Below are 25,017 nucleotides of genomic sequence, written 5' to 3'. Positions count from 1 at the left end.
CGCGGCTTCTGCGAGCACGGCTCCCGCGGGCCCGGGTACCTGGTGCCGGAACAGGCGCGCAGCTTCCCGCGGAAGGGGTCGGACGGAGGCCCCGGGACCGCCCCGCAGGGGGCGGGGCCAACGGCTGCACCAACCCCCGCCGCGGCGCCGCGAGCCTGGCCCCGCCCCGCGGGGGCGGGGCCGCGCGGCTCCCAGGAGTCTGTGCGCGGGCGCTGGGCGGCGACGTGCGCCCGCCGTGGAGCCGCCAGCTTCCCGCGCTCCCCCGGGGAGACCCGCGCCGCGGTGCCCCTGCGCCTGCCCCTCCGCCCCGGGCGGCGCCCTCCGCTTCAGGTGGGCCTCTCACCTGCGGCTCGGCGGCAGCTCTCCCGGCCCCGCCTCTCCCCCTGCGGGGCCTGACTTACGGCGGAACCGAATCCCTCGGACTGGCGTGGGCGGTTCTCTGGAGCCCAGCGCGGCACCCCTCCCGGCGCTGCGCCTCCTCTTTCTTTGCCTTCTTCTTCCGTTATTTGGAAATAGTTTCAGACGCTGGGGCGCCTGCGGGGCTCAGTCGGTTAAGCGTCCGACTTCGGCTCAGGTGATGATCTCACGGTTCGAGGGTTCGAGCCCCGCGTCGGGCTCTGTGCCGACAGCTCAGCGCCTGGAGCTGCTTCGGATTCTGTCTCCGTCTCTCTCTGCCCCTCCCCCGCTCGTGCTCTCTCTCTGTCTCAAAAATGAATAAACTACAAAAAAAAAATGAAATCCACTCATCTTTAAGAAAAAAGAAAAGAAAAGAAATAGTTTCAGACGTTGAGTAAGTGACACACAGAGCTCCCACACCCCTCCCTTAGCGTATCCCAAGGTCGGCGTCTTTCAGGACCATCGTGCTGGTATCGTCGAAGCCAGGAAACTAACATCAACCCAGTACGTCCCGGCGCCGCACAGACCTGATGCACACTCTTTCCCGTCGTCCCCCGCATGTCCGGTTTCTGGTCCAGGATCCACCCAGAGCCCTAGATTGATTGCGTGTAGCTGTCAGGCTTCCTTGTTCTCCTCCAACCTGGGACAGTCCTTCTGGGCCGTCTTGGTCTTTTATAACCTCGACGTGTGTGTCCTATCGCTTTGACGTGTGTGTCCTATTTATTTCATTGTGTACAATTGCATTGGTAGAATTTATATCAGGAATATTTTTTAACGTAACTTTCTTCTTAAAATATTCTCCCTTCTTTTGCCAAAGTATGTCCCTTATACTTAACATCTTTTTCAATTTCCTCTATTTTTTCGTATTCGTAGAACATGATTTGCTGTGTCTGCTGACCATCCTTGTTGATCTTTTTCCTTTTGGTGTCGTAACATCCGCCTATGAGCTCGTATTTAGGAGAGATCGCTTTTCCAGTGAGCCCCTGTGTCAGGACTGTGGAAGTATAGCTCACAGTGCTGGCTTATGTGCCTTGCTTGGCCCCAACAATATTTAGTGTACCAGATAAGTTGTGTGTTAATTTCTTAGCTTATATTTCCTATTTTACTCAACTGAAAATCTGAATCCACATCTATGGATAGCACAATTCCAAGACCTGAATTTCTCATCAATGACTTTTTATCCACTTAGAATTCCTATGGATGGCAAGCCTCCTTGCCCTTGTTACCAAGCCAGCTGGGGGAGAGGTGTTTATAGTCCCATTTCAGAAATGGAACAGCCCATCTTTATTTCCAGCAGCATCCAGGTAGTTGCAGCTACCTTTGAATATGGACATTGAGCCCTCGACACCGAACCCCCATAATGTGTGAGGTGCATATCAGAATCCCAGCCCCACCTGTTAAGGCTTGCTCTCCAATCCAGCACTCTAGTGTATCCTTCCTGTTTCAGGCATGCTCACCTCTACAATTTCAATTTCCTGTTTTTCTTTCCTAAATATTTCTTCCTCTTAGTTTTCAGCTAAATGAAAAATCATTGAAAAAAATTTTAACTGTGTTATTTTATTCAGTATTTCCACATGTTTAGACCTTCACTGGTCATCTTTCTGCACTAGCTTGTTCAGCCACGGTGGCTGGAAATTAATCTGACTTTTCATCTCACACCTCCCCTGTGGTTTTATGATTTTTAACTTCGTTTAAAAATCAACTCTTTTCTGGCTGGAACCATGGAGGGTGCAAAAGAGAAGAAAAAGAAGGTTCCTTTTGTGCCAGAAACCCTTAAGAAAAAGAAAAAGGGAAGGAATTTCGTAGAGTTGAAGACCGAGAGTCTGAAAAAAAAGTTTGCCCAAAAGATGCTTCCAAAGACACAGAGGAAGCTTATCTATGACAAAACTTAGCATTGCCACAAGGAATATAGGCAGATCTCCAGAAGTGAGATTTGAATGGCTCGGAAGGCAAGTTTAAAGCTGGGAAGTTCTACATACCTGCAGAATCCAAGTTGGCATTTGTCATCACGATCAGAGGTATCAATGGTGTGAGCCTAATGGTTCAAAAGGTGTAGTGGCTTCTTTGCCTTTGCCAGATCTTCATTGACACCTTCTTTAAGTTCAACAAGGCTTTCGTTAACATGCTAAGGATTGTGGAACCATATGTAGCATGGGGGTACCCAAACCCGAAGTCAGTGAATGAATTGATCTACAAGGGTGGTTATGGCGACATCAATAAGAAGCCAATCATCCTGACAGGTAACACATTGATTGCTCGATCTCTTGGTGACTCTGGCATCCTCTGCATGGGGGACCTGATTCATGAGATCTGTACTGTTGGAAAACATTCCAAAGAAGCAAACTACTTTTTAATGGCCCTTCAAGTTATTTTCTCCACAAGAGGGAACAAAGAAGAAGACCACCCATTTTGTAGAAGGTGGAGATCCTAGCAACAGGGTCAGCCAGATCAATAGACTTATTAGAAGGATGAACTAAGGTATCGACCATGATTCCTTTTGAAATCTGGTCAGTTAATAAATGACTACTTTCAAATCAAAAGAAAATTCAAACTTTCCTCAAGTTTTCTTAGTTTCCTCCGGTAAATAATTTTCAGAGAGAATGTTTCTGAGCCATCCTTAACCACTACCTCTCCAGTGGTCTTACTTTTTTTCCCCACTGCCCCCATAATGAAGGTCTTTCTCTTCACCATTCATCAGAGTGAGACTGGCTGTATTTGGATAGATAAGGTGAGTGGCTTGATCTGGGAATTTTTTGTGTCCCCTTTTACTGGGGAAGAATTCTCTAGTAATATCTATAGCTGGAGTATAGGTAGTGAGTATCACTTCAGGTAAATCCCCTATCCTCAGCAAGTTGCACATAGGTCACTGTGTTCTACCGAGGTGGCATCTTTCTTGTGGCCTTTTTATTTCTATGGTTTGCAGGAGAAATAGCTGCCAACATTCCCTACGAGTGTTCATCTTGATTCTGAGGAACGCACCTCCCATCAGCCCTGCCACACTCACTGTTTGTCTTTCCGATATGCTTAGCTGTTTCTTGGTATTAAGTTAACTGTTAGCTCCCTGGTTTCTGGAGCCCATCTCGCAAGCTTTTGTGGTTAAAGCCCAGAAAGCCATGTGGTAAACCTTTGGGAAACCTAAGTTTTCCTTCGGGCTCCTGTTGACAACAACACGGGTGTCACAGACCATCCTCTTTAGGGATCTCTTTCTAATGCCAAATAACGAGTTGGGCCAAAGATCAACCAAGGGTCAATTTACCCACATGACATCCTGAGTCTGGTGGAATAGCAGTTATTAGAAATGTGTGACAGTCCTTTTGAAATACCAGATGGTGAAGTGCAGTGATAATATATACCCTTCATATGTATCCTTGATAGGGGAAGGTCCTATTAAGAAATCATTCTATAAGTAATTCTCCTCACTCTGGGAAGGAGAATCCTGTCTACAAAGGTCCATTGTATCCCTTAATCTTTCGGTTGCTTCCTGCATCCCAAGTATGCTCACATCAGTTGGAAGTCTTTGTTAGTAAAATTCTTTGCTAACCCAGAAATACGTCATTGTGCCAGCACCTAACAGAAAGAATTTAGCAGGTGTCACAAATGTACATGCACTAACTTCAAGCAAGTTCTTCACGTAACATTTTTGCTATTTAAAGGAAAACATCACTGATACAACAAGAAGCTTCAATCTAGTCTTAAATGAGCACAAACATTTACCAGCGATCAAGACATGCAAGGCAGTCGGTGAAATCAGGTTTTGAAACATCATTCCCACTAACTGCAAAAAACTTGAATGTTGAAGCTTCAAAACATGAACTTGGTGAGCTTTTGCTTTGGGTCTTCCCAGAACAGACTTCAAGGACAAATGCAGTTACTTAACGATAAAATGTATTTATATTTATTATAGGAGACGGGAAGTTATAAATGCCAAATAGCCTTTGAGAGATCTTACTCCTGAAGGTATCTAATAGTTCATTTTTCTCCTTGTGTATATTTGACATTGTCCTTTTATGATTCATTAAAAGCATTCTCTCCTATGCTGACTTGCCTTTTTTCCCCACTCACACAGCACCATATATAGTGTTCATATTTTTTTCCTCCGGTCATAGTTTTCCTACAACGTTTCTCATCTGTATATTCTCTGAATCCCTAAATATATATGATAAGCCAGAGAAGAACTGGGTTGCAGAATTATTTTTGCTTTATTCTCTCTCTTGAGCTACTTATACATAAACACTCAAAATTTGTTAGTGAATTAGTGAATTTGAAAATAGCAGATATTCTTGACACATTCATGTGAACTCTTTAATGAGGATATACTAAACCTCTATTTTTAAATTCAAGCAGTCTGGCCCAGATGGGCTATATAAAGTAGTCTGCAATCAGGTAGACTATAAAGAAAATAAATGGCTTAGGGATTTACTCTAATTCATCACTTTAGCCAGAGATAGAATCCGACTAGTCTTTCTAGGAGAACTTTATGCAATTTTTAATTTATATACCCTATTTTTCTTAGATCGAAGTTTCCAGATTCTGAATTCCAATTTTAATTTTTTTAATGTTTATTTATTTTTGAGAGAGAGAGAGAGAGTGGGTTAGGGGGAGGAAGAGAGAGATGGAGACACAGAATCTGAAGCAGGCTCCAGGCTCTGAGCTGCCAGCACAGAAGCCGATGCGGGGTTCGAACCCATGAACCGTGAGATCATGATCTGAGCCAAAGTCGGACGCTCAGTTGGCTGAGCCACCCTGGTGCCCTTGAATTCCAATTTTAAATATCATCTGAATAATAGTACTGAAGCATTTATTCTCTCTTTCCATTGACAAAATGAAGCCTCTGAAAATCATGAAAACTCATAATATTAAAAATTCACATTGAAAGAACGTATTATTACTGTAATCTATTGGAAACTGCCAGATTGATAGATCTGGGTTGGGAAACTCATTCTGTGTAGTCTTTAAGTCAGAGCAAATCTGCTTGCCTGAAATTAATCAGGATGAGGCTTTGAAAATCGGATCTTCCTCCCTGTTCACAGATTCAGAATTGCAATAAACCACAACAGCTGACTACCCTTCTGCACACCCGGCCCTGATTTTTCGGGCAGTGGGAATATTATTTTCCACACGTCATGATATTTCTTGCTACATTCACATAAAGCCATGATTCTTAATAAATCAGACGAGGAAAGAAAGGCAGGTGTGGGAGAGTGGCAGAATTACCTTGTGACATCTGAGCCGTCATCAGTGCTGTGCTGGTAAAGGTTAACAACTAGCTCTCTTGGAAATTATTACAAATTTTTGCAAATTTTACTGGCCTAAATAATGTGTAGCAAAAGGTAACAAATAGCTAGAAATATACGAAATTCCATTGCAAATTCCACATAACCAGTTAATTTTTACGGAATGTTTTCACTGATTTTTCCCAGACTCTTGCATTCAAAGCCTATTTATAGTTGCAATTCATTCACAGCTTCCCAGATTCCAAATATGAATAAATACTTGGCCACTTTTGCCATTAAAGTCATGTTCAATGTAGAAACATGTCTAAATATCGGTTTTCATACAGTTTTATCTCCTTACCATGAGTGGCTTCAAAAAAGTAGTCATTTTCTCATTGCTTTTAAAATATCACTCTAATCTTGAACACACGGGTAATGTTGATTATGTTTTAAAATATATCTACTGGATGGCAAAATACTGACAAACGCATGTCCTCAAATTTGAAACCCTTATTGCAAAATAAAAATAAGCTTTCGCAGGAGATAGCCAGTAAAAGTCTATGTGGGAAAACCATTGTCATAGGTAGGTTCTCTGCCTATGAAAAAAGCCACAGAAAGCATCGCAAAGATTCTACTATTTTAAGAACATGACTTTTGGCTAACACTATGGAATATGTTAAGTAACTTGGGCAACCATGGGTCCATAAGTTGTTTTGGAATGGACACAGGAGCCTGTCAGCATCATTCAGGAATAATCATTGTATTCAGGATTTGTACCACCTGGTTTTGCTGGAGCTCAGGAGTGAAGCGTGAAAGGCGAGAGGAAAATCAATGGCCACATGTAGCTAGGATGTGCCTATGTGGGACCAGCTGCCTGCAAGAAACACTCAACAGAACTTGAGCTTCCTGGTGCCTCTGCATGTATGTGGGTGGTTAATGACCTAGAGACAAAGCGTGTACTCTGCAACACGGAACCAGAGGACAAAGAAGCCTTTGAGAGCCCTGCTGATAATGAGTACATACATATTAACAAAGAATAATGTCCTTCTCATTTTTTCAGGTTAGAAAATAAACACAATTAGAAAAAAATCTACCTTTTTCTTCCTTTTGTTTAATGTTTATTTATTTTTGAGAGACAGAGACAGAGCATGAATGGTGGTGGGGCAGAGAAAGAGGGAGACACAGAATCCGAAGCAGGTTCCAGGCTCGGAGCTGTCAGCACAGAGCCTGAAGTGGGGCTTGAACCCAAGAAATAGGACATCATGACCTGAGCCAATGTAGGATGCTCAAACGACTGAGCCACCCAAGTGCCCCTTTCTTCCATTGTTTAAAATTTGTATTTATTTTTGAGAGAGGGAGACAAGGGGTCCTAAGCAGGCTCTTTTTCTTCCTTTAACCTCACAGATTATTTTTGCACACCTCAGGGAAGTTGTCTGAAACACACTGGAGACTCCTAGATATAAAATCAAGATATTCTCAAAATATCTGGGCAGGAGACAGAGATTTGCAGATAACTGGCATATTAAGGACATAGGAGTAGAGGTGATGCCTTCCCCCTTTGCTGCCCCTCCCCCAGGAAAGTATGTCATTTGAAAAAGTGAGGCCCCAAGAGGGTACACTAGGAACATCAAGGTTTAGGAACAGAAAAAGTGAAGTTAATGAAGAAAATTGAGAAGGAATAGCCAACACGGTAGAAGAACCAAGAGCAGATAATGTCATAAAAATCAAAGGATGAGACAACTGTAAAGGCAAGAACTGTCAACATCGCGAAATGCTACAGAGTGGTCCAACTAAAAAATGGTCCAACGAAATGTTGCTCACGTGCACTGAACAACAAAGAAGGCAGTGTGGATGTCACGAGAGTGTGTTCAGTGGAGTGGCCTGGGGAAAGTCACTGGAGGGAATGTCAACTGAGAAAGCAGAGGCAAAGAGAACCAACAGCTCTTTCCAGAAACTTAAGGATGAAAAGGGGGATGGTTGCCACAGGAATGCGGGTGGTGGCAGGCTGGTTTAAGTTCCTTTTCAATCGAATGGAAGAAATTTGCTACACTGTATTTAAATGCTGATTTTTAGAAGTCAGGAGGGCAAAGGTTGAAAAATAGTAGCCCTTGAGGATATGGGAAAGGACCCCAGAGGAGAGGAGTGAAACTCCTCCCTGTAGGACCAAAGAAATGTTACAGTAAGTTTCTTGTCTCCTGTTTTTCTCTATTTTATACATATTTATATCAAATATCTTATGCTTTTACTGACTTTTCTGCCGTCTGTAGGCAAATTATTTCTATTACAAGTATCTTAGATGTTCCGTACAGCCTGGAAATGTTACCATTTAAGAAGTCTATACCCAGGGGCTCAGTCGGTTAAGCGTGGGACTTTGGCTAAGGTCATGATCTCCTGGTTTGTGGGTTCCAGCCCCACTTCCGCTTCCGATCTTCTGTCTCCTTCTATCTCTGCTCCTCCCCTGCTTGCACTCACTCACTCTCTCTCTCTCTCTCTCTCTCACTCAAATAATTATTAAATAAGTATTAAACAAATAACAAATAAAATTGATACCCATAAGCTATATTTTTATCCGGTCAGTCCTCACCAGCCCCTAAGGACCTGACTTTATTGTACTCGCTGACCTTTGTCCCACTTTTGTCCTCAAGCTCTGCTTTCCAGCTTAGCTCTCAAGTCAGGCAAAAAGAAAGCAAAACTGCCTAGAGCAGAGCGACTGACCTTCCCAGCCCTGCAGCCTGGAGTCTGCTTCAGATTCTGTGTCTCCCTCTCTCTCTCTGCCCTCCCCAGCTTGCACTCTCTCTCTCTCTCAAAAAATAAACATTAAAAATAATAAAAAATAAATAAAATGGGAAGATTTACAACAGATGGATGACACAAAGAGGTTGCAATTCTAAAATAATAATAATTAAAAAAATCTAATGTGACATCGGTGTGCTAATTGGAATGAATTGCGGAAGAGAAACCGGAGATAAGATAGAAACCTCTTGCAGCAACCCAGGAGGGCTGGGCTAAGGGCCTAAGGGAAGGCAGAGATCACAGATAAGGGGCAAAAAAAGACTTATGATATATTTGGGGGTTGGTATCAACAGGACTTGGGAAGTAGCACTTTGCAGGGGTGAGCAAGGAGGAGAAACCAAAGAAAACTCTAAAGTTTCAGATTCGATGAGTAAATAATGAAGGATGTAAAAAGAGCTATCAGAACGTGAGGGAAAATCATGAGTTCAGGGGTTTTAGGATGACACAACAGAAGGAAAAGACTAATGAGTCCAATCATTATTGCCAGTTAAGTCAGGATTATTGTGATCCATGTAATTAGTGAATCAGGGAATTAGAGAGCATTAGGGCAAAAGCGCCTGAGTCACAGCTGGGTCAGCCTTGCTCTGCGCAGTCAGTAATTTGTGAGTATGTAATGTTTATTACCTGAAGGCTTTTTCTTTTTTTTTTTTTAATGTTTTTATTTATTTCTAGGAGAGAGAGAGAGACAGTGTGAGCAGGGGAGGGGCAGAGAGGGAGATACAGACTCTGAAACAGGCTCCAGGCTCCGAGCTGGCAGTCAGCACAGAGCCCGACGCGGGGCTCGAACCCACGAACCGCGAGATCATGACCTAAGCCGAAATCAGACGCTTAACCGACTAAGCCACCAAGGCGCCCCACCTTAAGGCTTTTTCTAACTGCCCCCCCACACACATACATTTTTTTGTGTGTGAAATTCCCATGAGGCAATATTGGGCAGTAGGAGTCTTTGTGACCTTGGGCAGGTTTCTTAACCTCTTTGTAGTCTGGTGTTGTTCCTGGAGATGATAATAGAACCTATTTAATCACTTTTGTGAGGATTCAATGATTTATTTAAAAAGAAATTTTTTTTTTATGTTCATTTATTTTTGAGAGACAGAGCACAAGTTGGGGAGGGCCAGAAAGAGAAGGAGACAGAATCCGAAGCCGGCTCCAGGCTCTGAGCTGTCAGCACAGAGCCCAACGCGGGGCTTGAACTCACAAGCTGTGAGATCATGACCTGAACCGACATCAGAGGCTTCACCAACTGAGCCACCAGGCGCCCCACCAAATGCTTATTTGTGTCACAGACACCTCTGGCAGCTGAGATCAGGGACGGCAGTGGGGCGAGCAGGGACAATGGGACTCTGTTGGGAGGGCCCAGGCTAACCCTCCCCACACACATTGTACCGCATCCGATTCCATGGGTGTCTATCGTCCGTCCTCCTCTTCCCAATATATACAAAGATGTTAAAATAATAACACTCCGCTATTGGCAATGTGCCCTTGCCTTGCCACTGCTATTTGCACCTGATGCAATTCCATTTAATTTGTGTAGCAGCTCTCTGAAATAGGTTCTATTATTCCCATTTTGCATAGGAGGAAAATGAATTTCAGAGAAATACAAGGCCAATGTCCTGCTGGAAAAGGGTCCTCAGGTACGGCTCTAGGTGGTCTCTGGATAATCTGATCTGTGCTGATGTATTAACCATGAGCCATGTACAGCTGCAGAGATGCAACTACTCAGAATTAGGATATGCGACAAGTGTTAAATACACACTAGAGTTTGAAGTGCTTAACGTGGATAAAATAATGCAAAAAATCTCATTAATAATTTTTATATTGCTTACTTCTTTAAATGATAATATTTGGGACAGAATGGGTTAATTAAGCATATTCTTAAATTCAACTTCACCTTTTTCTGTTTGCTTTTTTAGTATGGCACTTGGAAAATTTTAAATTGCATATGTGGCTCACCTTTGTGGCTTGCATCACATTTCCACTGGGCAGCACGGACCTAGAATTTCATTTTTGGTGAGTCATTAATTGTCCCGAGTTGCATAATGAGATGCCCCCCAAATCTAGTGGCCCAACTCAACCATTTCATTGCATGGATCAGGAATTCAGGTGGGATTGGGTGGGCCACTTCTCAGCACCGGGTGACGTGGACTGGGGTCACTTGGTGGTATCCACAAGGCAGCTGGGTGGTCTCGCGGGCCCAAGTGGCTTCATTCGCACACCTGTGCCTTGGCTGGAAGGCTGGAGCCCTCGGGGCTCCTCTCCCCTTCATCTCCATGGAGTCACAAACATCTCCAATGTTCTCCCTGGCAGGGAGTTGAACTTCTGTGACTGTGCAGGCTTCAAGAGCAAGGGGCAGGGAATGGAGGCTCCCAGCCTCTTCAGGCTTCCTTCTGGAAACTAGCAGTATAATTTCTCCTGTTCTGTTGTTGACACAGTCACAGATTCCACTCACAGGGAAGGGTAAGGGACAGAGATTCCACCTCATGATGGAAGTTGGGTCCAAGAACTTGCATCCACTTTTAATCTAGCAAGTTAATCTAGGGCGGTGATTCTTATACTTTAGCTTACCTCAGAATCACCTAGAGTGGCGTTAAAAGTCATTATCATTGGGTCCTGCATCTAAAATGTCTGAATCCAGAGAGCCTGTGCGGGGCTTGAACTCACAAACCATGAGATTGTGACCTGAGCCGAAGTTGGACCCTCAACCAACTGAGCCACCCAGGTGCCCCAAGAATTTATATTATTAATAAGGTCCCAGACAGGGCGCCTGGGTGGCTCCGTCAGTTAAGCGTCCAACTTCAGCTCAGGTCATGATCTCACAGTTTGTGGGTTCGAGCCCCGTGTCAGGCTCTGTGCTGACAGCTCAGAGCCTGGAGCCTGTTTCGGATTCTGTGTCTCCCTCTCTCTCTGTCTCTCCCCTGCTCACGCTCTCTCTCTCTCTCTCTCTCTCTCTCTCTCTCTCAGAAATAAATTTTAAAAAAATGTCCCAGATGCTGCTGCTGCTGCTAGTGGTGGTCTGGAAGCCACGCTCAGAGCCCCAGGAATCCATACATCAATATGACTAACAGAGAACAATCCCTTCCCACTCTGTCCCCTTTGCAATCTTCACCTGAATCCACCCCAATGTATTTCCATAGAGTGTCGTATTTTCCTACTCCTATTCTTCATGGATAGAAGTAAAGCTTATACAACACCAGACACAGTCCTTAATGGCTCAGCCAACAGGAGAGGATGTGCTCGTCACCATGAACAACTGAAGCAGGCAGGAACTATTAGACTGTACGTGTCAGATCTGAATGCCTTATGTAGCAGCATTCCATGGGCGTAAATAAGTCACTCACTGCATTTGCTATCTGCGGCTGTGTGACACATTGTTCTGAAACTTACTAGATTAAGACAACACACATTTAGTATCTCATAGTTTCATGTCAGGAAGCCAGGAACAGATAAACCGAGTGGTTCTGGCTCAGGGTCTCCATGCGGCTGCACTCGATGTCAGCCAGGGCGGCAGTCGCCTCAAGACCCAAGTAGGAGAGGCTCTGCTTCTGAGCTCATGCCCCGTCTACTGGCAGGTCTCGGAAGATCCGCTTCCAAGCTCACTCTCATGGCTGTGAGCTAAAGAGTCTTGATTCTTTGCCACACATGCTGCCTCATGACACGGCAGGTGGTTTCCTCCAGGGTGAAGAAATCCAAGAGACGGCAAGAGAGACAGAAAGAGTGCCCGAGATGGAAGCCGCAGTCTTTTTATAACCTAACATTGGGAGTGATACCTCATTTCTCTGCCCTCTTTAATTCCTAAGAAGTCAATAGTCCATAAAGGTGAAGATGACACAGGAGCAGTAATATACGCCAGGGATCGTTAGAGGACTTCTTAGCTCTGCTGTCCACAATATTAAAAGGAATCCATAGGACCCAACAAAGTGGTAAGTTGAGTACTGACTGTATCCTAAACTTACATAATCAGTCACAATCCATCTTGAAGTTACTTAGGACATACCATATCCCCTTAAAATGTGACTACATATACATATATTTTTTATTTGAGAGAGAGAGAGAGAGTGCATGAGTGGGCGAAATGGTCAGCATGAGAGAAAGAGAACCTTAAACAGGCTCCATGCTCAGTGCAGAGCCCAACATGGGGCTTGATCCCACAACTCTGGGATCATGATGTGAGTTGAAATCAAGAGTTAGACACTCAACTGACTGAGTCACGTAGGTGCCTTCAAAAGTGATTGAATATATTTTTTAATTTAAATCCAAGTTAGCTAACATATAGTGTAATAATGATTTCAGAAATAGAATTTAGTGATTCATCACTTACATATAACACCCTGTGCTTGTCCCAACAAGTGCGCTTCTTAATGGCCATCACCCACTTAGCCCACCCAACACCTCGCCAGCAACCTTCAGTTTGTTCTCTGTATTTAAGAGTCTCTTACAGTCTGTCTCCCTCTGTTTCTATCTTATTTTTTATTCCCTTCCCCTAGGTTCATCTGTGGTGTTTCTTAAATTCCACACATCAGTGAAATCATATGATATTTGTCTTTCTCTGACTTATTTCACTTGGCTTAATACAGTCTAGTTTCATCCACATTGTTGCAAATGGCAAGATTTCACTACTTTTGATTGCCGAGTAATATCCCATTGTATGTATATACCACATCTTCCTTATGCATTCATCAGTTGATGGACATTTGTGCCCTTTGCATCCTTTGGCTATTGTTGATAGCGCTGCTATAAACATCGGGGTGCATGTGCCCCTTCAAATCAGCATTTTTGTATCCCTTGGATAAATACCTAGTAGTGCAATCGCTGGATCATAGGGTAGTCCTATTTTTAACTTTTTGAGGAATCTCCATACTGTTTTCCAGAGTGACTGCACCAGTTTGCATTCTCACCAGCCGTGCAAAAGGGCTCCTCTTTCTCCTCATCCTCATCATCATCTGTAGTTGCCTGAGTTGTTGATTTTAGCCATTCTGACAGGTGTGAGGTAGCATCTCATTGTGGCTTTGATTTGTATTCCCCTGGTGATGAGTGACGTTGAGCATCGTTTCATGTGTCTGTTAGCCATCTGGATGTCTTTCTTTGTAAAAATGGCTATTTATGTCTTTTGTGATTTCTTCACTGGATTATTTGTTTTTTTTTGGGTGTTGAGTGTGATAAGTTCTTTATAGATTTCAGATACTAACCCTTCATCTGATATGTCATTTGCAAATATCTTCTCCCATTCTGTCAGCTGCCTTTTAGTTTTGCTGACTGTTTCCTTCACTGATTGCATATAATGTAAGTGCATTGCTATTTATCTTGTTCTGTGACAGCAGGATTATAAAATGATTCTCCTATAGTATGTAAAAGTATTATTAATAATTATAGAATAATAATGACAAGTTCTTATAGGCAGAAAGAGGACTAAGCCCCCATTTAGTTACAGGCTTAATGATGACACAAAGTGAGAGATTAACATTGACCAATAGCATCCAAGCGTCTAAAATTTATTTTTATAAGAGTCAACATTTTAAGTCTATTTTAAAATTATTTGCAAAATGTTGCCACTGGATTAGGAAAGTAAGTAATATTATCCTGAGTATCGCCTGGCAGGCACTATGCTGCTCTTTTAACACATGTTGCTATCTTGTTTCAGCTTTATCAAAACCCTACAACATAGGACACTGGGGCTCAGAGATTATAAATACTTTATCCATAGTGACTAAAAAGTTTTGAGTCCACATGCCCAGATTATTCCAAAACTCTTTTGTGTAAACTATGCTGCCTTGTTAGCCAGTAAGGGTTTGGTTATTTGTGTCTTTAAACTTAATATCAAAGGTAGAATTTTTATAAGCAAATCATAAGCGCATGTCAATTTCTATTTAAAAAATTTTTTAATGTTTATTTTTGAGGGAGAGAAAGAGAGAGACAAAACATGAATGGAGGAGGGGCAGAGAGAGAGAGAGAGAGAGACATATCTGAAGCAGGCTGCAGGCTCTGAGCTGGCAGCAAAGAGCCTAATGCAGGGCTCGAACTCACGAACTGAGATCATGACCTGAGCCAAAGTCAGACGCTCAACCTACTGAGCCACCAAAACACCACAGGGTATGTCGATTTCTATGTCAGGTAATTATTAACACGATAAAAATAATTAAGACAACGAACTTGGATTCCACTTATCTCAATCCAAGTTGGTTGTCTTGGTTATTTTTATTGAATTTAACTGATACCAGAGTTGATTTTCATGATATAACACTATGTGGTCATATAGGGTGGCTTGAACAAGGTTAAGAATAGTCCCCCAGTCTCAAAGGCTTGGGCTGTAATATAATCTGTCAGCACACTTAGACTAAGTCCAGTTGCTTTCCACCTTTTCCAAATTCTTTTTCTGCTTAATGGAACCATGTCTGGAAAGGTAGATCTGGAAGGCATTCTGTTTCCTGAGTACCTTTTAAGTGTTAGTCAGAATCAAACCATATTAATGCTCCATTAATCCTGAAAGTGTTTCCTCCAAATCTTTTGACTATCTAAGCTGGTTCTTTCTTCCAAATACCATGGCCAGCAGCCATAGTTTTACTATCAGTCATGTTCAAGAGACATGTATCTCAGGTTGAGCATGAATTGAATAAGTTAAGGCTCCTAGAGCCCATATCTTCAGGTTCTCTGGACCTTGAAGAGTAGATAGTTTGGAGGCAGAGGGAAAGAACATTCTAAGAACAAAGCCCAGCAACGGCAAATGCAAAAAGAACAGCCTGGGTTGTTCCATAGGGAAAGGCAACTGTTGTGCTTAGCAGAAGCATCCCTTGAGAAAGGGGTAGGGGTTGAGTCTGGAAAGGACGTTTGGGGTCAACTTGTGTACAGCTATGGAAATTGAAAATATTGTAGTTAATGGAGAACAGATCATCATTCTCTGAGAAGAGGGAAGACAATCAATCTTTTACCTTTTCATGGAAAAACAATTTTGGTGACAAGAACAGAGAACTGAAAACTTTTGACATCATGGTGGGCAGTCATTCATTTGAAACTATTTTGTCACAATGATAAAAAACTGATTACAAATCAAGTGAGGAGGGTACTTAATGGACAACTCCAGCTACAAAGCACACCATATCCAAGCAACAGACAGTAGTTAAAGCAATAAAAATTTCATTATAGAGCACTAACTTAGAATTGTCTATTTCTGAATAATTTTGAATAAAGTATACCCGGAATACATGGTGGGGTATAAAACAGACCACTATTACCAGAAGGAAGAAGAAGCTCTTGATTTGAGCTCTGTAGTCTTGATGGGCCCACAGGTCAGGCCAGAGAGCTTTCACCAGTTGGACAATGACACCCATCTGTATCAGGAAGAGGATCACAACCTTTGTGATCATAATAACAATCATAGAGTAGTTCAAGGTAATGAATTTTCTGCGGTTGAGATCTGTGTGGAACTCAAAGCATCGTTGTGGTCTTGAGGAACTTGGATTTATGCCATATTGTAAGAATAATATTGGCAAAAAAATGATGCTACCCACGGTCCAAATAACAATGCTCAAAACTACCACATGATGCTTTTGTAACTGTTGCATTTGGAGTTTCTTAAAATAGATGAGCAATCGGAATATGACAATGGCCGCATAGAAAACAAAGGTGCCGTACATATGACCATATATTATGCCGCTGACCAATCGGCAGAAAAGGGTTCCAAACTCCCAGACACCTAAGATATAATAGCTGAGGCGGAATGGAAGGCTGATCAGGAGGATTGAATGCAGGACTATGATATTGAGAATGATCGTGGTAATCACTGATCGGCTTTTCCTTCTGAGCATCATACATGACATCAATGCCATTCCAGTAGTCCCTCCGAGCAGAACCACGCCGTACAGTGTTGTCAGAATCACCCTGCATTGCTTGTCGCAGTAGCTGTGGTCTGTGTTTGAGGCATATGACCGAGTGGTCGTATGGTTGGACTCCATGTCTCCCCACAAAATGCTTCAAACACCAGAAACCCCTAAATCAAAAGTTTTGCAAAATTATAATGGATATACTAAAACTACACAGCAACTGCACTTTAATAGTCTTGGGTTTTGCAATCCCAGCTGATTATTTACAGATCTCAAGCTGTCTACCCAAAGTGGAGTCACAGACTCTACTTAACTACCCAAACATGCTGAATCAGATACAGTGAGGCTCAATCACAAAAATAAGTTTGCTTGAATATAAAATTCCCAACTGTACACACAGCTGTTCTATTCACAGATGTGTCTAAGCTCACATACCAGGACTGGGACTGCTCTGAGACATGTTAGCCCCTGGCATAAAACTTAAGGAAGGGCCAAAAACTCATTAATCAAAATAAACAACACTTTAACAGAATTTACAAAAAAAAAAAAAAAATCAAAGTTGATGCAAAAAATTCACGAGGAATAAAATAAAGGCAGAGTCAGTATATATGCAGCACACTCTCATATCGGATCTACAAGGGCCATTCCTCCTATCTTTAGGATTCAATTTGAGATAACGTAAGGAGGATCTTAAAAATTGTGTGCAATTTGTAAGAAGCAGCATTAGACAACATTTAAAAGTATTTCAAATAGGGACACCTGGCTGACTCAGTCAGTAGAGCGTGCGACTCCTGTCCTTGGGGTCGTGAGTTCCAACCCCATGCTGGCCGTGGAGTCAGCTTTGAAAAACAAATAAATAATTTATGAAATATTTTCTACAAATTGCTTTTCAGCAGGGAGCACTCTCTCCTGCACATATGCCCTAAACCCTCTCCTTCTTGCTAACCTTGAATCTTTTCCTAGACTTGTTCACCTTGAATCTTTTCCTTGTGAAAAGTTGGGGTGGGTGGGTGAGTTCTGTTTAGTTTTTATTTAAGTTTTTCAGGGGTGAAGGGGTAAGAAGGAGCGACGGCATAGCAATCTGCCATCCTGCAGGTAAGTGCCAACTCTCACTGAGTCCCTGTGGTATGTACATGAGTCACCAGGCTCCACAGAGCTCTGGCTGTAAAATGGGAAAGGGCAGACCACCTACATTAAAAGGTGACTGGAAAACTAAATGAGTTAGTGTGCCTGATATAGCTTTATAAGTATAGCAAAAAAAAAAAGAAAAGAAAAAGAAAAGAAAAAAAAAAGCACAAAAAAGTTAATGATTCTCAACATGAAGCAACAGAAGCAAAAAGATCTTTATCTCTTTCTCCTTACCCTACACCTAGGCAGATATACAATTATGTTACATTAAATTGTTGTGGCATCGGTAACTACTTAATGAATATCTCAATAAAAAATAAAAAATAATCCCTTTTGGTCTGCTAAGCTTCTGCTGAAAAAAAATTAAAAAGTAAAAATAAGTAAAAAAACTTTTTCAAACCTTTGACTGGACTCAGGCATCAACGGGTCAGACTTCCCTGTCCAGAAGTGTCAGTGCTGTTTTTCCTCATATACAGAAGCAGTGTTTGAGTTTTTGTAGCTGAGTGAGAAGGTACTCTCCAGTGAATGCCTAACTATCTTAGAATTTTTCTTCTGCTATTCCAGAATCTCCCTGTAGGGAATAAGTAAATTTTTTGCTTCCGAAACATTATACTGGACCTGGCATGCTTAATGCTATCAAATAAGATTTTATTGGAACTCAAAAACATAATTAAACCTGCACAACCTAAGCCTTATGTGCTGAAAGATGCATTGTAACGAAGTGCACATATTTAAAATATACAATGCTTCCATGTTTTGTGTGTGAAACAGAATCATTTTATATGATTTATGAACAAGTATGATACTAATTCACTTTTCAAATTTTGGCAGTCCTCGGGGCTAAGAAGACAAGACTCAAGCTTGAAATTATTTTAAAGCAGTGAAAATAAATTATTTATCAGGGCCACAGTCTAAATGGACACAGATCTCAAGGCAGCATGGCATTTGGAAAGAGGCTGAACTGCCACTTACTAGCTGCCTAATCATGGGAGAAACACTTAACCCTAAAGTTGTCTCTTCAGCTGTAAGTACTGATGGGAAGATCTGTTTTGTCAGAAGGAGGTTAAATTGTTTCTATAAAGAACCCAACAGATTCCCTGACATAGAATTGGTCATCAAAGCGCCAATGCCACTTTTCCCTCTGTAATGTACACAAAATACCTCCTAAACACAAGCTCCCATTCGTTCGTAGTTACTTCTCAGAACTGACCCACAAATATGTAAATGCACAGGGATTAAGTTCCATTGCTTTTCCCCCCCTCCTTGTGACTTTATGATACTGCCCACCCCCAATATGGTCCTTCAACAGCTTATAATTTCTAGATATTTCTTTGCTTGTTTTCTATGCAGGCAACAACCCAGACTACTTACTTGTTCTTTTTTCTTATGATTTACTTCTGGTGGAAGACTCAGGCCACCCTGGTCATGTCCTGGTAATCTACATCTACGTAAGAACTGTTTGCTCGAATCAAGACTCCACTAACAGCAACCGTCAAGAGGAATCTTGGGATAGATGGTGGATGATAAAAGCGTTTTAGACTGATGGCTTCTGAAGTCTGGAACAGTCAAGATGGAGGACCCAGATAAACCCTGGGCCACAAACGGATGTTTGTCTGTATAACTTGTGGTTAAACAGATAATAGCTCAAAAGAAAAAAATGTATTCCTGTAAGTAAAGACTTTTGTTTTTACTATTAGTGATGTTTTTGCGGAAATTTTTCTTAGTAACCTGAAAAACGTAAAGAGTTTAATTTTTTTTTAAATGTTCTTTGTTATCATTCTTATATGTTTTACAGAATGACCTCATGGAGTACTTTCTCTGAGACTTTCATATTCTCAACAGTATGCTCAAAATGTAGTTCTGTGTTTCAGTTTTTAGAGACTCCGTTCCCTCATTAACTGCATTTGTTTTTGTTTTTTGTTTTTACAAATAGTTTATTGTCAAATTAGTTTCCACATAACACCAAGTGCTCATCCCCACAAGTGCCCACCCCCCCTTCCCCCCACATCCATCAGTCCTGTTTGTTTCTCAGCAGTCAAGAGTCTCTCATGGTTTGCCTCTCTCCCTTTCCCCCACCATTTCCGCCCTTCTTCTCCCCCTTGTTCCTCCGTCAAGTTCCTCCTAATCCTCCTATACGTGCAAACATATATTTGTCCTTCTCTGCCTGACTTACTTCACTCAGCATAACACCCTCAAAGTCTATCCATGTTGCTACACATGGCCAGATTTCATTCTCTCTCATTGCCATGTAGTATTCCATGGTATAGATAAACCACATCTTCTGGATCCATTCATCCATTGATGGACACTTAGGCTCTTTCCATGTTTTGGCTATTGTGGAGAGTGCTGCTATGAACATTGGGGTCCATGTGCCCCTGTGCATCAGCACCCCTGTATCCCTTGGGTAAATTCCTAGCAGTGCTATTGCTGGGTCCTAGGGGAGTTCTATTCTTAGTTTCCTGAGGAACCTCCACACTGTTTTCCAGAGGGGCTGTACCAGTCCTCATTAACTGCATTTGGATAGATGGTTCTTTTGAAGCTCAGACCTCTGGCGATCTAACTTCCACAAGAGGACTCATTTCATTTTTCTCACAAGTCTTTCCTTTTCTTACCTCAACCTTACTGCCTAACTTCAAAGTCATCTCCAGCATGTTAAGTCCTCAGAGCATAATTTTAAGGAAGCATTGGGTCCAGAACAGGCAAAGATGCGAAGACCAACATGTCTTCTAGCTGGAACCAAACCCAACCCAAGGTCATGTTACTGCTCAGCTATAGGAATTCAAAAGGATAAAATATCACCCATACAGCATGTTCACGTTGGCCTGCATTTTGGTCACGGACAACATTCTCATTTACATTGGAAAGTGAGTGCCATCCCCATGTGCTCCTTTTGCTAGTGATCATCCAGCAGTGCTTGTGGCCACAGAGATATAAGACGGAATCTAAAGGCAATAGAGCCATATGCTTAATTATTTCAGGGAAAACAAAAAACAAGAAAACAATCCTTAGTTGAAGATAAGATTTCCAACTGTTACTATCAAAAGCAAAAGTATTCCAACTCAACTCCACTGGAAAATTTTCACCTAGAACCAATCTTTCGACCAGTTTTAAACATCTCTCCTTAAATCAAATTAATTCAAAAGTACAAAATCTAGTTTATATGCCTAGATTGATCTGGCAGGCCTCGTTTTTTCAGATAAAACGTGTTTCTAGAATGTGTAGGATAAGGGAGGTTCCCACAGAAACCATGCTATATTTAGAGGTTGCTTGTCTGCCGATTGACTAACTGGAAGGTGAGTCAGGTGTGATCAACCGTGCAGACAAAACTCAATTCAGTTATAATTTGGAGCTAGGGCCAGTTCACACTAATGACGTAAGGATTTCAAAGTATTAAAATGTATGCATATTGTATTTACGGCTCTGCGCAGTCCATATTTTTTCCCACTATACCTGGAATTCAGCTCAACTTTCCTTGGACGGTGCTCAGATTGTCACGAAAAATAACAAAACCTTCATATGAGAGCTTAGAAATCACCTAGTCCACAAGACTACAAACAACTGTCTTCATTAACAGAGGAAGCTACCACGGTTCAGAGAGTTTATAAAATCACCACAGGCTGCAAGGCCACTTGGGGAGTAGACAATGGTGACAACTACAGCCTCATTCCAAGCCCTCATACCTATAATACCACGTTGTATACCTACAATACCATGTGAACTTGAGATAATTTCTGGGAGCTCCATTAACAGTCTATGGCTTCAGGTTCCATCTTCTTCCCTATGATATCTGGAATCTTATTTTTGGAATGAGCCTCCGTGCTTAAATAAAAGTATATTTTAAAATGCTAGGAAGTTAACATTCTTCTTTAAATGCAGTTCTTTGCCCCCAAATAAACTGTTAAAGTAAGGCATTAACCTTGATGATTATCCTAAGTCAGCTTTCAAGAGTCATTCTGTCCTGTGCAGGAGCGACTCCGAAGTAGATGCTGTTGGAAATGCTGCCATCTTGCCCACTCTTCCCCCTCCAAGGAAGGTACCATCTGAGAAGGCTATTGGTGGGTAATCTCTGCTCCTGGAATGATATGGTGGGGGTCGCTGGTCATTCTGTGGTTGGTTGTTAAATCGTGACTATGAAATATCCTTAGGAAAGTAGTAACAAGATCTGCAACTGCTGATTCCCAAACCCGTTTATATTCATAAGTCATTAACCAAGACCCTGAAGTACCAGGCGTGATGCACTGTTTGGCCTCAAACACCCAGAGGCTAAACCCACCCCCGATACTGGAGGCAGCACCTGGGACTCGGACCTCTCCCAACTCCCAACCTGGGCATCTGTGTTCTTGGTCCTTCTCTTTATCTCTGTCTGTGAGTCCATGTGGGTGGCTCACTTCGTCTTGCTCTCCCCCAAGGTGCAACATAACTTGCTTCCACGGAGGCATACAAAAGTCTTGGGTGGTTGAGAGCCATGCGTATCAGTCTTCAAATATGTATAAATGTAGACTTTATCCTGACAGAGTGTTCTCTATACTTGATAAAAGGATAAATGATTTAAAGTATAGCAAGAAAGATGGAGATTAGACATTAAGGAAAAAATAAACACTTATGAAGGCCGAGATTTACACTGGCCCTTCATTAACATGCTCAGCCTTGACTTATGCCACGCCACGGGTTTGCTTTTGTGTCTCCAGCCGACCCAGGTCTTCGCACATTGTGTCCTTGTGCATCTGTGAGTTCCTCTTCCTGGTGTGCTTCTCTTACTTCCACAGGTCAGGCTGCCTCTTACCATTCAGTTCTCAGCATTGATGTACCTCTTCGAGAAAGCTGTATGTGACTGCCACAGTGCTAGGCACATTCTAGGGGACTGCCCAATGCCCTGTTTGAATCTTTTGCATATAATTTGCCACCAGATATTTTTATTGCTTAATTGTGAATTATGGGTTTATTGTCTGCCAGGATATACTACTTCCAGTATCTCCATGTACTTAGCTTTGGACCTTTAGATTGAGCAGCACCCTGACTGGCTTTTCAAAGTCTTGGTCAATGATTGTTAACAGGTATGAGAATTAAGAGATGCTGATTTGTTGACCACTTTCCTAAAGATGTAATTCACCAGATCCTACCTGGGTAGCTTCTTGTTACTTCCCAGTGCCCAGAACAGTGCCTCGCACATACACGTTGAATGAATTCAATATTTGTTAAACGTATAAGATACATGATTTTCTATGAGTGGCTGGGAAGAATCCTTTCGAAGATAATTGTCCAATCATTTTTAACTTCATTCGCACAAGATTTCTGGGACCAAGGTAGAGCGAGATAGCTGGAATTGACCTAAAAGAGGCTCTACTGAATCCAAGTAGATCATCTCACAGGAGAAGAAACTGAGACCAGGAAGGCAGCCTGAGCGGAGGCCACACAGATGCCCTATCCCTCCGCCTTTGCTGACCTGCTCTGCCACCCTACTGACCATCGTCCAGGCCACTACAACTGGAGGTTCCGCCATATCCCAAGAGTCCTGTCTCTTTTTAGGTGACTGTGTTACTTAACACTTTGGAAACATTCCAGAGCATGAAGACACTCAGCTGAGAATGAGGAAACATTATGTTCAACATACATTTTCCCAATCATCTTCTTTTTAGCTTCAGATCTCCAACTGGTGTGAGTCATCTCTCGTGCCTTGGGGTGCTCATCTAATTTGAGTATAGAAAAAGCCAGTTACCTCTTCAGAGGTTATTTACACTGTGGTTGAATTTTTCTCCTCTGCGTTTTTCTACTCCCTTATGACAGGAACATACTGTTCCCTCAGAGCAGGGAGAGGGAATTGGAGGCTGTGCTAACACAGGATAGATGCTCCTGAAGAATCAGATGCAATGCAGGTCACGAGGTAAGTTCAGCTGCTTTCTGAAGTGATAATTATCTGAGTATCTCAACATCTAGAGGTCATGCCAGTCAGGATGTGATTAACAATGTATTTGATTAATGTGTCAAGAAAGACTTGGTAAGAATGTACAGGAATAATCTTCGTCAGGTATAATGATACACAGAAATGGTGCTAGAATACACACACTGCCTGTCACTGTAGTGCTTTACAAATGAGCCTTCTAGGGGTGCCTGGGTGGCTTAGTTGGTTAAGCATCTGACCTTGGCTCAGGTCATGATCTCACAGCTCCTGAGTTCAAGCCCCACGTCAGGCTCTGTGCTAACAGTTCAGAGCCTGGACGCTGCTTCGGATTCTGTGTCTCCCTCTCTCTCTCTCTCTGCCCCTCCCCTGATCATGCTCTGTCTCTCTCTCAAAAATAAATAAACATTGGGGCGCCTGGGTGGCTCAGTCGATTGAGCATCTGACTTCAGCTCAGGTCATGATCTCACGGTTTGTGGGTTCGAGCCCCATGTCGGGCTCTGTGCTGACAACTCAGAGCCTGGAGCCTGTTTCAGATTCTATGTCTCCCTCTCTCTGATCCTCCCCTGCTCATGCTCTCTCTCTCTCTCTTTCTCTCTCAGAAATAAATAAAACATTTAAATAAATAAATAAACATTTAAAACATTTTTTAAAAAATGAGTCTTCTAGGGCAATATCTATCAAATGTTACTGTGCTTGTGAATCACCTGGAGATCTTGTTAAAATGCAGATTTTGATTTAGCAGGTCTGAGGTGGGCCCTAAGATTCTGCATTTCTAACTGGCACCCAGATGATGTCCAAGTGGCTAGTCCATGGGCCACATTTTGTGTAGCAAGATTCTATACTACGTTGTCCAATATGGTAGCCATCAGCCACATGTGGCTATTTTGATTAGGTTAAATTAAGCTTAACCATTCACTTCCTCAGTCACATTCACTAACCACATTTCAAGCGCTTAATTACAGAAGGCTCTATTGAACAGATTTACTAAAGAAAGCATGACTCATTAAATGATTCCAAGTCCCCATGGTCTCACCTCCCCTCTTTCCCAGATAGCTTCCAGCTTTTATTTGGACAATGGCAAGCACTGGTTGGATAAGCAGGTATGCTTAGAATGGGAAGAGATGGGATAGAAGAGAACCAGAGAGAAGGGTGCTTGAGGAATACGAAGAATAAAGGGATTTCAAGAAAGGTGCGCTCCACAGAGTCAAATGTTGCCGAGAGGACAAATAAGCCAAGGTTGGAAAACTGTTGACCGTGACGTTGAGGAGGAGGAAGAGGGCAGTAATTGGTGGAATATAGGGTCAGAAGGGGGTTTTGAAAGATGAAGGCTCTTTGCTATTTCAAATTTATAGAATTGGAAAATTTCAGTCTTGGGCAGTAAAGAAGATTGGCCTTGTAGATAGAGTAAAACCTTGGATTGTAACTCGTCCTGGGAGTGTTCCGCAAGACGAGCAAACATTTCTGATAAATATTAACTTGATAAACAAGCGATGTCTCGCAGTTCAGTAGTATGTGGTGCCGATTGTCACGTGATCACAACCAAGCCAATGGTCCTTGAAATTTGCTTTGATATGTAAATGCTTTGGATCATAAGCATGTTTCCGGAACGAAGTATGCTTGCAAACCAAGGTTTTACTCATATATTGGTTTTGGATTTTCGAGTCAAAATGGGTCCTGTGGGGACCTGGTTCACTCTTCACTATTCAAAGAACTCAAATAGATACCATTAGCCATTAAAGATTTCGGAGTCTCCAAGTCTGAGGCGCACCCCTCA

At 42.4% G+C, this 25,017-nt stretch overlaps 1 protein-coding gene, 1 long non-coding RNA gene and 1 pseudogene across 2 annotated transcripts; 2 read left to right on the top strand and 1 right to left on the bottom strand.

The window, feature by feature from the left end:
• The first annotated feature begins 242 nt into the window (after positions 1–242).
• On the top strand, positions 243–24,528 carry LOC120241866. Its single transcript, XR_005530971.1, has 6 exons — positions 243–330; positions 10,316–10,412; positions 18,752–19,011; positions 21,311–21,399; positions 23,129–23,225; positions 24,293–24,528. It is a non-coding gene; the product is annotated as an uncharacterized LOC120241866 (long non-coding RNA).
• On the top strand, positions 2,116–2,873 carry LOC120241863 (annotated as a pseudogene).
• On the bottom strand, positions 15,142–18,785 carry LOC120241862 (probable G-protein coupled receptor 141). Its single transcript, XM_039247244.1, has 2 exons — positions 18,716–18,785; positions 15,142–16,383 (listed from the first exon to the last, which is right to left on the bottom strand). The coding sequence occupies exon 2, from the start codon at positions 16,346–16,348 to the stop codon at positions 15,461–15,463; it is 888 nt and encodes a 295-aa protein (XP_039103175.1). The 5' UTR covers positions 16,349–16,383; positions 18,716–18,785; the 3' UTR covers positions 15,142–15,460.
• Positions 24,529–25,017: the final 489 nt, after the last annotated feature.

This window comes from Hyaena hyaena, unplaced genomic scaffold (assembly GCF_003009895.1).
Source record: "Hyaena hyaena isolate Hyena2069 unplaced genomic scaffold, ASM300989v1 scaffold_294, whole genome shotgun sequence".
Taxonomy (NCBI): Eukaryota; Metazoa; Chordata; class Mammalia; order Carnivora; family Hyaenidae; genus Hyaena; species Hyaena hyaena.
Note: the sequence above shows the minus strand (reverse complement) of the source record. Positions and strands in the feature narration are given on the sequence as shown.

Bases quoted from the DNA above. Each gene is read 5' to 3' on its own strand.
- LOC120241862 (XM_039247244.1), bottom strand. From the start codon at position 16,348: ATGGAGTCCAACCATACGACCACTCGGTCATATGCCTCAAACACAGAC.